Genomic DNA, 13,744 nt, shown 5'->3' on the forward strand with positions numbered 1-13,744 from the left:
AACTGCAGATGCTGGGATCCTGGGTGAAACACTAAGTGCTGAAGGAACTCAGCGGGTCAGGCAGCACCTGTGGAGGGAATGGACTGGAGACAAGGGTTGGGACCCTTCTTCAGACTCCGTCTCATCTCAGGTGAAAGAGAAGTCCTAACTTTCCTGAAGCATCTCCTCCCTCCTTGTCATTAGAACATAGAATGGTACATCACACTGCCCATGCTTTCTGGCCACATTCCCCAGCATGGAACGAGGACCTGAGGACATACGTTTAAGATCGGGTGGGAAAGATTCAACAAGGAACTGAGGGGTAACCTTTTCACGCAGAGGGTGGTGGGTGTATGGAACGTGCTGCCAGAGGAGGTAGTTGAGGCAGGGACTATCCCAACATTTAAGAAACATTGAGACTGGTACATGGATAGGACAGGTTAGGAGGGATATGGCCCAAATGCAGGCTGGTGGGACTAATGTAGATGGGGCATGTTGGTCGGTTTGGGCAAATTGGGCTGAACGGCCTGTTTCAGCGCTGTATCACTCTGCGACTCTATCACTTGATGTCCAGCTGCAGAACATAAACCCAGCACGCTCACAAGTTATAGGAGTAGAATTAGGCCATTCGGCCCATCGAATCCTCTCTGCCATTCAATCATGGCTGATCTCTGCCTCCTAATCCTATTTTCCTGCCTTTTCCCCATAACCCTTGACACCTGTTCTAATCAAGAATCTGTCTATCTCTGCCTTAAAAACATCCACTGACTGCCTCCACAGCCCTCTGTGGCAATGAGTTCCACAGATTAATTACCCTCCGACTAAAGAAGTTCCTCCTCACCTCCTTTCTAAAAGAGCGCCCTTTAATTCTGAGGAAAGACACAAAAAGCTGGAGTAACTCAGCGGGACAGGCAGCATCTCTGGAGAGAAGGAATGGATGATGTTTAGTCTTCAGACTATGACCTCTGGTCCGAGACTCTCCCATCAGTGGAAACATCCTCTCCACATCCACTCTATCCAAGCCTTTCCTTATTCTGTAAGTTTCAATGAGGTCCCACCTCAACCTTCTAAACTCCAGCGAGTACAGGGCCCAATGCTGTCAAACTGAAAATAAAGTAAACATTAGAAAATAAGTAAAACAACTCCAATCTCGCAGTGCGCCGGGTACAGAGAGCAGTTCCGCGCCTCTAAGGTTCATTTCAACGAGGGAACGCTCCGAGGAACATGGATAATCTTAAGGCAATTGATATATTCTGAACTTACTTTATAAGTATGCATTTGTTGCTACGCGCATGTGATTGTTTTTCACGTATTTTCTAATGTTTACTTTATAGTTTTCGTTTTACTACACGTGTTTACAAGGTTAAGGTGTGAAGTCTGATGATGGTGTCTTGACCCAAAACGTCACCCATTCCTTCCCTCCAGAGATGCTGCCTGGCCCGCTGATAACTCCAGCACTCTGTCTATCTTCGGTGCAGTGCAGCATCTGCAGTTGCTCGCTACACATCTGGGACAGAGCGCTGGAGGGTCCATCGACGCGCCAGTTGCTTTACTGGTTGGTGATAAAAGGGGAGCCGGCGCAGATGTCTTGACGCTCACGGCCGGAGGTCAGACCAGCCACCCAGCGCCAGATGTGGATCACAAACTCTCTGTGCGTCAGCGCTGGCCTGTCCATTCGTCCACATCTGGAACGGGCTTCAATGGACCAGTGTGACCAGGAAAGTCAAGGCAGTAGACACAAAATGCTGGAGTAACTCAGCGGGTCAGGCAGCATCTCGGACACGGACACATTCCTACACGGAAACAGGCCCTTCGGCCCAACCTGTCCATGCCGACCAAGATGCCCCATCGATGCTAGTCCCACCTGCCCGCGTTTGGCCCATATCCCTCGAAACCTGTCCTATCCATGTACCTGTCCAAATGTTTATCGGACTTGGCTGAACGAACTCCTCTGGCAGCGGGTTCCATATACAGTATCTCAGTTGCCCCACAGATTCCCATTAACTCGCTCCCCACTCACTTTACGAGATAGTTAAACATTTTTGAAAGCTCAAGTGAACTGGTGTTGAGGTCGGCATGGATTAGACATGGCCACAGGAGCCAAGTGACCTACTATGGTGTCCGCTCCTCCTCCGAGTGAGACCGTGTGTAAGTAAGTCAGCACACGCCAATGGGTCGGTGCATGACTGTGGATTACTAATGGAGGCGTGGGCGCGATATAGCTGAGAACCATCGCTCTGTACCTGGGCAACAGACGGTGCAATTATTTAACTCCCCCCTCCTCTAGAAAACGCCGAAAAGTTTGTAGCAGTGTTAGAGTTGGGAGGTTGATCTCAAGAACGACCCCTCAGAGTGACAGAGGTTGGAAGGAACTGCAGATGCTGGTTTAATCCGAAGATAGACACAAAATGCTGGAGTGGAGAGGTGGTTTAGTTTAGTTTAGTTTGTTGACACGTGTACCGAGGTACTTGTCTTGTGTCTTATCTTGTTGATACTGCACCAACCGCCGCTGTTGGGCTAATAACCGTGCAGTCAGGTACAGTGAAAAGCTTTTTTGTTGCGTGCTATCGAGCTAGCAGAAAGACAGCACATGATTACAATGAAGTCGTCCACAGTGTACAGATGCAGGATAAAGGGAATAACGTTTAGTGCAGGATAAAGTCCAGTGAAGCCCGATTAAAGATAGTCAGAGGGTGTCCAATGAGGTAGATGGGAGGGCAGGACCACTCTCCAGCTGGTGAGGGGACGGTTCAGTTGCCTGATCACAGCCGGGAAGGAACTGAGGTGAATCTGGAGGTGTGCGTTTGGACAGTAACGTTGAGAAAGGAATTCGATTAAATTTCAGACAGTAAAAAGCGTGCAGGAAATAGCGTGGGATTATGAATTATTATGCATTCTCATCCAGAGACGCTGCCTGACGCGCTGAGTTACCCCAGCATTTTGTGTTTTTCTTAGGATGGGACAGGTTTAGAGGGACGTGGGCCAAATGCTGGCAAATGGAGGTAGCGTAGATGGGGCATCTTGGTCGGTCGGCATAAACTAGTTGGGCCGAACGGCCTGTTTCCGTGTAAGAAGGAACTGCAGATGCTGGTTTGAACAGACGGGAGACACAGAATGCTGGAGTAAATCAGCGGGTCAGGCAGCATCTCTGGAGAGACGGAATGGGTGACGTTTCGGGTCGAGACCCTTCTTCAGACGGCATCATTTTGTGTCTATGTTCGGGCCTGTTTCTGTGCGCCCATATAAAGAGAACATATTGTTTTCCAAAAATAAACTTTATTCAGACCCCCACACCCCGGGGTGACCCCCCCACGGCCCCCGGGGTGACACCCCCCCCCCCTGCCCCAAGGAGCCCGGCAGCGAGTGGACAGGACACACACACACACACACACACACACCCAGACACACACCCAGACACGCACACACACAGACACCGGCACACACACAGACACACACACACGCACCCAGACACAGACACACACACGCGCACCCAGACACGGACACCCAGACACGCACATACAGACAGACACCCAGACACGGACACACACGCACCCAGACAGCCAGGCACACGCATACAGGCGGCACACACAGTGTGCAGCGCTCTCTAGCTATCGCGCCCCAGGGTGCTGGGCAGGGGGAAAAGGGCGAGGGTGGGAGAGAGAGAGAGAGAGGGAGAGAAGGGGGGGGGAGAGAGAAGGGGGGGGGGAGAGAGAAGGGGGGGGAGAGAGAAGGGGGGGGGGGGAGAGAAGGGGGGGGAGAGAGCGAGAGGGGGGGAGAGAGAGGGGGAGAGGAGGAGAGAGAGGGGGGTAGAGGGGTGGGAGGACGGGGGGGGGGTGAGAGGGGGGAGGGGGAGTGGTGGAAGAGTGGGGGGGAGTGGGGGAGAGAGGGGAGTGGGGGAGAGAGGGGGTGGGGGAGAGAGGGGGGTGGGAGAGAGGGGGGTGGGGGAGAGAAGGGGGTGGGGGAGAGAAGGGGGTGGGGGAGAGAGGGGGGGTGGGGGACAGAGGGGGGTGGGGGAGAGAGAGGTGAGTGGGAGACACACACACACACACACACACAGACTGTGTTCGGCCCTCTGTGGTCACCACGCCAGCCAGCAGCCAGGCAGCGCCGCCCACATTGAGCTCGTCCTCAGGGGGCGGCAGGATCGGGGCGGCCGCTTCCAGGCGACTGTAAACTGGCCGCCGGCCCGGGCGGAGCCTGGTTACTATTTGTGCGCGTCTCGGCGGAGGCGGCGCCAGTGACCCGGCACAGCGCGGGGGTTCGCTCTACCCTCAGCCTGTCCCTGTCCCCGGCGCCGGAGCCTCTGCTCCTCCAGTCAGTCAGTCCTGCTCGCCAGCCACAGGAGTCGGTGTGGACCCGGTGTGAGCGGCGCCTGTTGCCGGTGTCCGGTACTCCGCGCCTCGCCCCACAGCCCCGGCTCAACGCCACCTCCGGACCGCGAGAGAGGCCATGGAGTGACCCCCTCCTCCTCCTCCTCCAGCCCGCTGTACAAGCACTGTGCAGCCAGCCAGCCCGTCCGTCTCCGGCTTGTGAAGCCATCTCACCGCCCGCTCCCGGAGCCGCTCGCCATGCTGCCTGTTGCGTTGCTGCTCGCCCTGCTGATGGCCGGAGGGCCACATCGCCAAGGTAAGACCATCCCGACCCCCATCCCGGCGCCGTGGGGCTGAGCGGCCGGTCACGGCTCCGGTTTGTGCTGCCGTTAACCCGCGGCTCCAGGGGTCGTCGCTCACCCACCCCCCCCCCCCCCGACCTCCCGGTCAGCGGCCGCGGCACCGCACCCCGGCAAAGTTGTTTGGAGACGGGGATAAAGTTTTAGCCAAGTGTTGGAGTGTGTGTGAGAGTGAGTGAGTGGGGTGTGTGAGTGTGGGGTGTGTGAGTGGGGTGTGGGAGTGGGGTGTGGGGTGTGTGAGTGTGTGTGTGTGTGTGAGAGTGTATGTATGTGTGGGGTGTGTGGGGAGTGAGTGTGTGTGAGTGTATGTATGTGAGTGTGTATGTGTGTGTGGGAGTGAGTGTGTATGTATATATGTGTGGGGTGTGAGTGTGTGTGTGTGAGTGTGTATGTATGTGTGTGAGTGTGTATGTGTGTGAGTGTGTGTGTGAGTGTGTGTGTATATGTGTGGGGTGTGTGTGAGTTTGGCTCTTTTGTTTCCCGAGACAGGGCCGCTTTCCCCGAGCCGGTGTGCGCGTTGGTTACAGGGAGAGTTGGAGCCGTCCACAGGCGGCCGTTGTTGGACTCGGGGGACTGGGGACGAGGGGGTTAGTTTGGTCTCAGTGTTGGGCAGCGTCTTGTGTTGCAAGAGGCAGCGCTGGTGGTGTGTGCCCGCTGTGTGCGGACACGGGCAGACTCCCTCTCACAGACTGAACACCGCGTGAGACAGGGGTGGCGGCGGCGGCATTTATACATGGTGATCTCTCACATATTTACACGCACGTGTGAAGTCTTGTATGGATGATCCGAGGGAGAGCAGCCGGGGGGGTGCAGATTCTGTAGGGGAGGCGGTGTAGTTGGGAGTATTTACACTGATCCTACAATCTGCGCACACTGGTTGTGTGGAACCGTGCGTCCAGTTACACGCTGCTGCGATCTTCACGCCGACTGTTGTTTTTGTTAAAGTACCAGCGCTGTGCTAGTTCCGATAGTCTGACCCCGGCGGCCAAGCGAACAGCCACTGCACGTTACTACGTTCACAGTGTCCTGTCCTTCACGGCCACACATTTGTCAGCCAGTCGGGTTACAAACTTCCCCACAGTTTCCCCACTGACAACCACGCCATTCCCCCCTCCCCAGGAACCCCTCCTCCCCAGGAACCCCCCCTCCCCACAACTCCACCCCCACACACAACTCTCTATCTCCTCCCCCACAACTCCCTATCCCCCCCCCTCCCCCACAACTCTCTAACCCCCCCTCCCCACAACTCCACCCCCCACACACAACTTTCTATCCCCCCTCCCCCACAACTCTATCCCCCCCACCCCACAAATCTCCCCCTCCCCACAAATCTCCTCCTCCCCGCAACTCTCCCCCACAACTCTCTATCCCCCCCTCCCCCACAACTCTCTATCCTCCCCCACAACTCTCTATCCTCCCCCACAACTCCCCCTCCCCCACAATTCTTCCCCCTCCCCCACAACTCTCCCCCACAACTCTTCCCCCCTCCCCCACAACTCTCCCCCTCCCCCACAACTCCCCCCTCCCCCACAACTCCCTCCCCGACAACTCCTCCCCCCCCCCACAACTCCCCCCCATCCCCCACAACTCCCTCCCACTACTATATCCCTCCCCCCCACTATCTCTCCCCACAACTCTCTCCTCCCTCCCCCCACACACAACTCTTCTCCCTCATAAACTCTCCCCCCCCCAACAACTCTTCCACCCCCCCCCCCCCAACAGCTTACTCTCCCCCCGCCACTTCTGTCTGGATGTGCGGGAGGACAAAGGATTGCAGCAGCGCCGTTCGGAGGGTGGGCTGGCGGGAGGGAGGGAGGGAGGGAGGGCGGGCGGGCGGCGAGGGGGGGCTCCCACACTGTTTCTCTGGAATACCATCAGTCTCAGTGGAAGGGCGAGCGGAGAGTGGCGGGGTGGGCTGCTGCCTGTGATTGAACGCCTCTTGTTGGGCTCGCTTTGTGTGCGGTGCGGGGCCGGCAGGGCTGGCCATTTGTGCCGCGGGTCTACGACCACCGACCCTGGTTCTCATTAGCCGCCGCTTGCCCCGAGACATAAAGCGCTTCTCAGTGGCGGTGCGGGGACTCGTGCTCAATGTAAACATGAAACTCGTTTAAAGTTGCGACTTCGCACTAGGGCAGTGTAAGAAAATAACTGCAGATGCTGGTACAAATCGAAGGTATTTATTCACAAAATGCTGGAGTAACTCAGCAGGTCAGGCAGCATCTCAGGAGAGAAGGAATGGGTCGAGTCGCCGCCTTTTCACCGCGGGGATGTCAGTGCGGACGCTCAGATACCTACTAGATCCGTTGTGTTTGCGTTTCATCTCCCACTCAGCCACTCACACTCGCTCGGTCCCCGCGTGTTGGGCGGCCGTAACCGGGCTGAGAGGCGAGCGTGGCCGCGGTTAACCCGCCGCCATCCACAGTCTGCCTTGCAGGTAGACAGACACAGAGTGCTGAACCAACTCAGCGGGTCAGGCAGCATCTGCGGGGTCCAGAGTTTGCCTCGCTCGACCCGTTTAAGCGACAAACCTGCCGGCGCTGTCTCGCTCTCTACAAGTCTTGTGTGGGACTGTCGAGAAAACGAGAAACTCGTCTGGTTTATATTGCAATAGGGTTTCTATTTTACAGTTTGGTTTATATTGCAATATGTTGTAGAGACAGTCTGAAATGTGCTCTGGGGGAGGATATTAATTGATATTGCAGTATGGTTTATTGGAGGATATTGCAAATGGTTTATTTAACCAGACGTACACCTCTATTGTCAAAATAATAATAATAATAATAATATCTAGTATATGCGAGGAGCCAGAGGAGGTGATATTTGCGCCTCTGCGCTGGTCCGTGGCCCCGTGTGACGACGATCTCTGTGCCAAATAGATCCACTTGGAATACAAATAGACACGCAATGCTGGAGTAACTCCGCGGGTCAGGCAGCATCTCAGGAGAGAAGGAATGGGTGACGTTTCGGGTCGAGACCCTTCCGGGGATGCTGCCCGTCCCGCTGAGTTAATCCAGCATTTTGTGGCTACCTCGGATTTAAACCAGCATCTGCAGTTCCTTCCTACTCACATTATCTGAATGGTGTCAGGTTAGGAAAAGGGGAAGTATAACGAGTCCTGGGTGTCTTTGTACATCAGTCACTGAAAGTAAGCATGCGTGTAAACAGGCAGTGAAGAAAGCTAGTGGCATGTTGGTCTTCATAACTAGAAGAGTTGAGTATAGGAGAAAAGAGGGACTTCTGCAGTTGTACAGGGCCCTAGTGAGACCACACCTGGAGTACTGTGTGCAGTTTTGGTCTCCTAATTCGAGGAAGGACATTCTTGCTATTGAGGGGGTGCAGCCTAGGTTCGCCAAGTTAATTCCCGGGATGGCAGGACTGACATATGATGAAAGAATGGAGCGAATGGGTTTATATTCACTGGGATTTAGAAGGATGAGATGTTTCTTGTAGAAACGTATAACATTATTAAGGGATTGGACAGGCTAGATGCAGGAAACATGTTCCCGGTGTTGGGGGAAGTCAAGAACCAGGGGTCACAGTTTAAAAATAAGGGGTAGGCCATTTAGAACTGAGATGAGGAAAAACCTTTTCACCCAGAGAGTTGTGAATCTTTGGAATTCTCTGCTACAGAAGGCAGTGGAGGCCGATTCACTGGATGTTTTCAAAAGAGAGTTAGATACTCTTAGGAATCGAGGGATATGGGGAATCAAGGGATATGGGGGAAAAGCAGGAACGGAGTACTAATGGATGATCATCCATGATCACATAGAATGGCGGTGCTGGCTCCAAGGGGCGAATGACCTACTCCTATTGTCCATGTTTCTATGTACCCCATGCCGACCAAGATGCCCTATCTGCGCTAGTCCCACAGGTCCGTATTGGGCCCATAATCCATCTAGACCTGAGAAACAAGGAACTGCAGATGCCGGTTTACGCCAATGATAGACACAGATTGGTGGAGTAACTCAGTGGGTCAAGCAGCATCTGTGGAGAACATGGATAGGCGATGGTTCACAGAGTGGTGGAGTAACTCGGCGGGTCAGGCAGCATCTGTGGAGAACATGGATGGGTGACGTTTCGGGTCGGGTCTGAAGAAGGGTCTCGACCTGAAACGTCACCTATCCATGTTCTCCACAGATGCTGCCTGACCCGCAGAGTTACTCCACCACTCTGTGTCTGTCCTCGCAGCTAAACTGCCCATCTCTGTGTGAGTGTTTGAGGCACGAGGGGCCATTGCCCGGGTTCCGTGGCGGGTATTAATACCGTGCGAGGAGTTGCAGTGCCGGAATGTCGCGACGTCTTTGGCTATTTTATGACAGGAACTCTCTTAAAACCCAGCTGGATTAAAGGGAGACGGAGGCTTGCCCACGGTCCTAGTGCCTGCTGTGTGGCAAAGCACAAGCGCGCTGTGATGTCAGCCACGCCACCGCGCTCATTGCTGTGTGTGTGTCTCTGTCTCTGTGTGTGTGTGTCTCTGTCTCCGTGAGTGTGTCTGTGTGTGTATGTCTCTGTGTGTGTGTGTGTGTCTCTGTGTGTGTGTCTGTGTGTCTCTGTGTGTGTGTGTCTCTGTGTGTGTGTGTCTGTGTGTGTGTCTCTCTGTGTGTGTGCGTGTGTGCGTGTGTCTGTGCGTGTGTGTCTGTGTGCGTGTGTGTCTGTGCGTCTCTGTGCGCGTCTCTGTGCGCGTCTCTGTGTGTGTGTGTGTCTCTGTGTGCGTGTCTCTGTGTGCGTGTCTCTGTGTGTGCGTGTCTCTGTGTGTGCGTGTCTCTGTGTGTGCGTGTCTCTGTGTGTGCGTGTCTCTGTGTGTCTGTGTGCGTGTCTGTGTGCGTGTCTGTGTGTGCGTGTGTCTGTGTGTGCGTGTGTCTGTGTGCGCGTGTCTGTGTGCGCGTGTCTGTGTGTGCGTGTGTCTGTGTGTGCGTGTCTGTGTGTGCGTGTGTCTGTGTGTGCGTGTCTGTGTGTGTCTGTGCGTGTGTGTGCCCACTCCCTCTTCCCACTGTGTGTTACTAGAATCAAGAGTGTTTTCAAGTCAAGTCAAGTCAAGTCAATTTTATTTGTATAGCACATTTAAAAACAACCCACGTTGACCAAAGTGCTGGTCATTTATTGTCATATATGTTCCAAACAGAATAATAACAGAATAAACAGCTATTAAAATGCTGGGAATTAATTGCATCCGATTATGGGGTAAATATATAAATATTCAGTCTGAAGAAGGGTCTGGACCCGAAACGTCACCCGTTCCTTCTCTCCAGAGATGCTGCCTGTCCCGCTGAGTTACTCCAGCACTGTGCGTCTATGAACTGTACGTGCTGAGTTACAAGTGGGCAGCTTCGAGGAACCGTGGCGGCAGTGCAAACACAGTTTGGCCAAAACCGCAGGAAACCTCCGCAAGGTTATCATCAGTGGGGGGTGGGGGGGGGAATCAGACATAGTCGTGGTGTTCAGCACCCAACCTGCATGGTGTAACCCCTCCCCCCCATGGAAAACATGGGTTTTGACTTTAGTTTATTGTCACGTGTACCGAGGTACAGTGAAAAGCTTTTGTTGTGTGCTAACCAGTCAGCAGAAAGACAATATGTGATTACAATCTAGCCATTTACAGTGGATAGATACATGATAAGGGAATAACGTTCAGTGCAAGGTAAAGCCAGCAAAGTCCAATCAAGGATAGTCTGAGTGTCACCAAAGAGGTAGATAGTAGTTCAGCACTGCTCTCTGGTTGCAGTAGGATGATTCTAACATAGCCCAGTGTTCACACCTATCTTTAAACATAACACCCTTGCCTGTTGCTATTACAGCATCAGCTGATCTAAACCAGTGGCTGGCTGGTTTCAGTCAGTCTGTGCTGGGGAACGGGATGGACATTAAAGAGCTGATGGATGCTATTTCATGTAGATGGAGCAGAGCTTTGTGTAGATCTGCCTGGTTATGCAGGAAAAAGATCCCGGGGGTTTGTTCCACAAATAAACAGCGTAAAACAAAAACTGCTGAAGTTGAAAATCCCCATTGTTTTAGTGAGTTTTGACACCAATAAATAATTTGATGACAATCCAAGCTCCCTGATGAAAAATGTGAGCAACATCGCTACCAGTTTCCATGACTCTCCGCTTCACCTGACTCTTCACCGTAACATCTATCTTCCCATTTCATGGGCAAGTCATCCATCAGTGTGCGTGATCATGCTGCCTGTCCCGCTGAGTTACTCCAGCACTTTGTGCCTATCTACAGTGTGCATGATAGATTCTTTATCTTTCACAGCTTCCTTGATAATTCTTCCTCCCAACCAGACTCATGTAGAACCTCCTAGTTTCTCGTCTGCTGCTGTAATTGTACCTGACCCCCACACCCTGGGCATGTCACACCTGTTGTCCCCTATGGCATGACCGCATTGAGCCAAGGGCAGAGAACTCCACAGTCAAGGGTTATTTGTCCGCTCTCAGTGGGCCGAGTCTTCAACCATCAAAGCCCCATTTCCTTCCCTGCCTTGCCCTCTCTCTAAAAATAACAGAAGGTCAACTCTTGCCTTCACCACTACTCCAGCACCTCCACGCTCACCAACACTATTTCTCTCTTGTCCCCACCCTTCACATGTACCACACAAAGGAAAATGGAAAAATCAAATACAATTAGGCATAGCTTTAAGGTGAGAGGGACAAAGCTTAATGAAGATGTGCAGGGTAGGTTTTGCACAGAGGGTGGTGGGTGCCTGGAACACGCTGCCAGGGGTGGTGGTGGAGGCAGATACGATAGTGGTGTTTAAGAGACTTTTTGATAGATACATGGATATGCAGGGAATGGAGGGATATGGTACATAAGAGTTGGTCTTGGCATCATGTTCAGCACAGACATGGTGGGCTGAACGGCCTGTTCCTGTGCTGCACTGTTCTATATTCCATGGAAATGCATTCACCATCAGGGAAACAGAATGCCCGCTGTGATCTGAGCGGTGAAGAAACTAAAGGATCCGTCAGGATGCAGGTTGATCAAAGCTCGCATTGTGTGTCTATCACTAGTTGGCTGCTGGTCACCTCGAGACTATGCAATGTTGCAGGCACGCGGAGATCTAGGAGGACGGGGAAGAAAGGAACTCCTGTTGGTAACTGGAACTTCTGATGCAGAGAATCAGAGGACTGCTGTTTCACCTCTTTGCAGTGAGATCCAGTCCAGACAGGTGGGTTGGGATGAAACGTGTGGTCTATCTGCGCTTGTCAAAGATCCAGAGAGAAATCATCTTTATGTACTTGTTCGGTTTCTAAACCAACGTCTGTGTGTAGCTGGAACCTTTCATCTGATCTGGCAGAGCAATAACTGATCAATCAGCAGAATGTCATAAAAGTGTCTACTGGGATTGTCTGTCACTGTGCAGGCAGGACCTGGTGTTTAGTCACAGTGAGCCAAGCCATGAGCTGGCGTGGCATTGGTGCACTGGTGTCAAATAATCCATCCAAGCACAGGGATGGATCATGGGGACTAAAGACAGGCAAAAAAAGCTGGAGTTACTCAGCGGGTCAGGCAGCATCTCTGGAGAACGTGGATAGGTGATGTTTCGGGTCGAGAACCTTCTTCAGTCTGAGAGTCAGGGGCAAGGGAAACGAGAGACATTGACAGTGATGCGGAGAGATAGAACGAATGAATGAAAAATATGCAGCAACATTGCAGTGCAAGGAATGATCTGGGGCTCTGGTGAGACCACACATGGAACTTTGTGCATAGTTCTGGTTTCCCTGCACAAGGAAGGATATTGTGATGGAGGGAGAGGGTTGAGGTTAGAGCAGAGAGCTCAGGAGATTCCCAACATTCTCAAAACAACTGCAGTCCAGAAATTCCCAAAAGGCTGGAACTTGGGAATCTTGCCGATCTGTTAGTTTAAAATGGTGACAATTGCAAGCTTTGCGATTCCAGATTAATTCTGGGGTTGCTGGACTGCTAATGTCTTGCAAAATTTAGTTTTTTTGCTTTTAAAGCAGTTATTTGAGTGTAACTTTCTATGGGTGCATGCTTTGAGGGATTTGCTCGAGTAACAAGATAGAGAACTCGGCTTAGAGTCATGGGAAAGATAAAGGCTCCAAGTTAGGAAATTAATCATCAAGTGAGAGAAGTTTTAGAAAACTGCCTTGATTGATTACAATCTTAATGAAGACATTCCTTCTCTCCTGATATGCTGCCTGACCTGCTGAGTTACTCCAGCATTTTGTGAAATAAATACCTTCGATTTGTACCAGCATCTGCAGTTATTTTCTTACACTTAATGAAGACGTGGTAGTTTAAGCATTGCTTCCGTCAAAGTTCATGGAACAAGGAAGGGATATATTGTATTTACACAGAGGGTGGTGGGTGCATGGAACAATCTGCCGGAGGAGGTAGTTGAGGCTGGGACTATCCCAACGTTTAAGAAACAGTTAGACAGGTACATGAATAGGACAGGTTTGGAGGGATATGGACCAAGCGCAGGCAGCTGGGGCTAGTGTAGCTGGGACATGTTGGCCGGTGTGGGCAAGTTGGACCGAAGGGCCTTTTTCCACACTGTATTACTCTATGACTCTATGCTGCCTTTCATGAAACAGGCCTGTAATTCCTGGGAGAACAGCCCAAATAATGTTTATGTCATTGCCTCGGGCAATAATATGTTCATTATTACCAACACTGAGCCACTGATTAACTTATCCTGCATGAAGCACATCATTCCAACACCTTAGTTCCTTCAATTTCTCTACGCTGATTGATCATTGTTATGGAAGTGTGTGGAACCACATAAAGAAGAAGCATTTTTTGTGCCTTCAGAGATCTACTGGCATCTTTGGTTAGTGGCTTACTGGCCGCTGTGATGTGTGGACTACATACACGGTCAGGCATGCCCACTGCTGCAAATACGAATGTCATTGTTCTGTTTTGGGACATCTAAATACTAAATGTTTGTTTGTTCCTGAACTCCAGCCAAAACGGTACACGATAGCGCGACAATTTTAGGCGCACCTTAGTCCCTTTGGTGCTAATGGAAGAAGTTTCATTGAAATCGGTGTTATATTTTAATTTTTAATCTATCTCCTAGGGAGGGGGGGAGGAGCGGGGTTGAGGGGGATGGAGTGGGGGAGGGAAAGA

At 52.1% G+C, this 13,744-nt stretch overlaps 1 protein-coding gene across 3 annotated transcripts in view; it reads left to right on the top strand.

Moving 5' to 3' along the window:
• The first annotated feature begins 4,206 nt into the window (after positions 1–4,206).
• lrp4 (low density lipoprotein receptor-related protein 4) overlaps positions 4,207–13,744 on the top strand; it is a 258,361-nt gene continuing 248,823 nt past the window's right edge. For all 3 annotated transcript variants that reach the window (XM_078415462.1, XM_078415463.1, XM_078415465.1), the window contains exon 1: positions 4,207–4,605. In XM_078415462.1, the coding sequence (XP_078271588.1) occupies positions 4,548–4,605 (58 nt within the window). In that variant the 5' untranslated portion in view covers positions 4,207–4,547. The remainder of the gene's footprint in view (positions 4,606–13,744) is intronic.

Source organism: Rhinoraja longicauda, chromosome 18 (genome assembly GCF_053455715.1).
Source record: "Rhinoraja longicauda isolate Sanriku21f chromosome 18, sRhiLon1.1, whole genome shotgun sequence".
Lineage (NCBI taxonomy): Eukaryota > Metazoa > Chordata > Chondrichthyes > Rajiformes > Arhynchobatidae > Rhinoraja > Rhinoraja longicauda.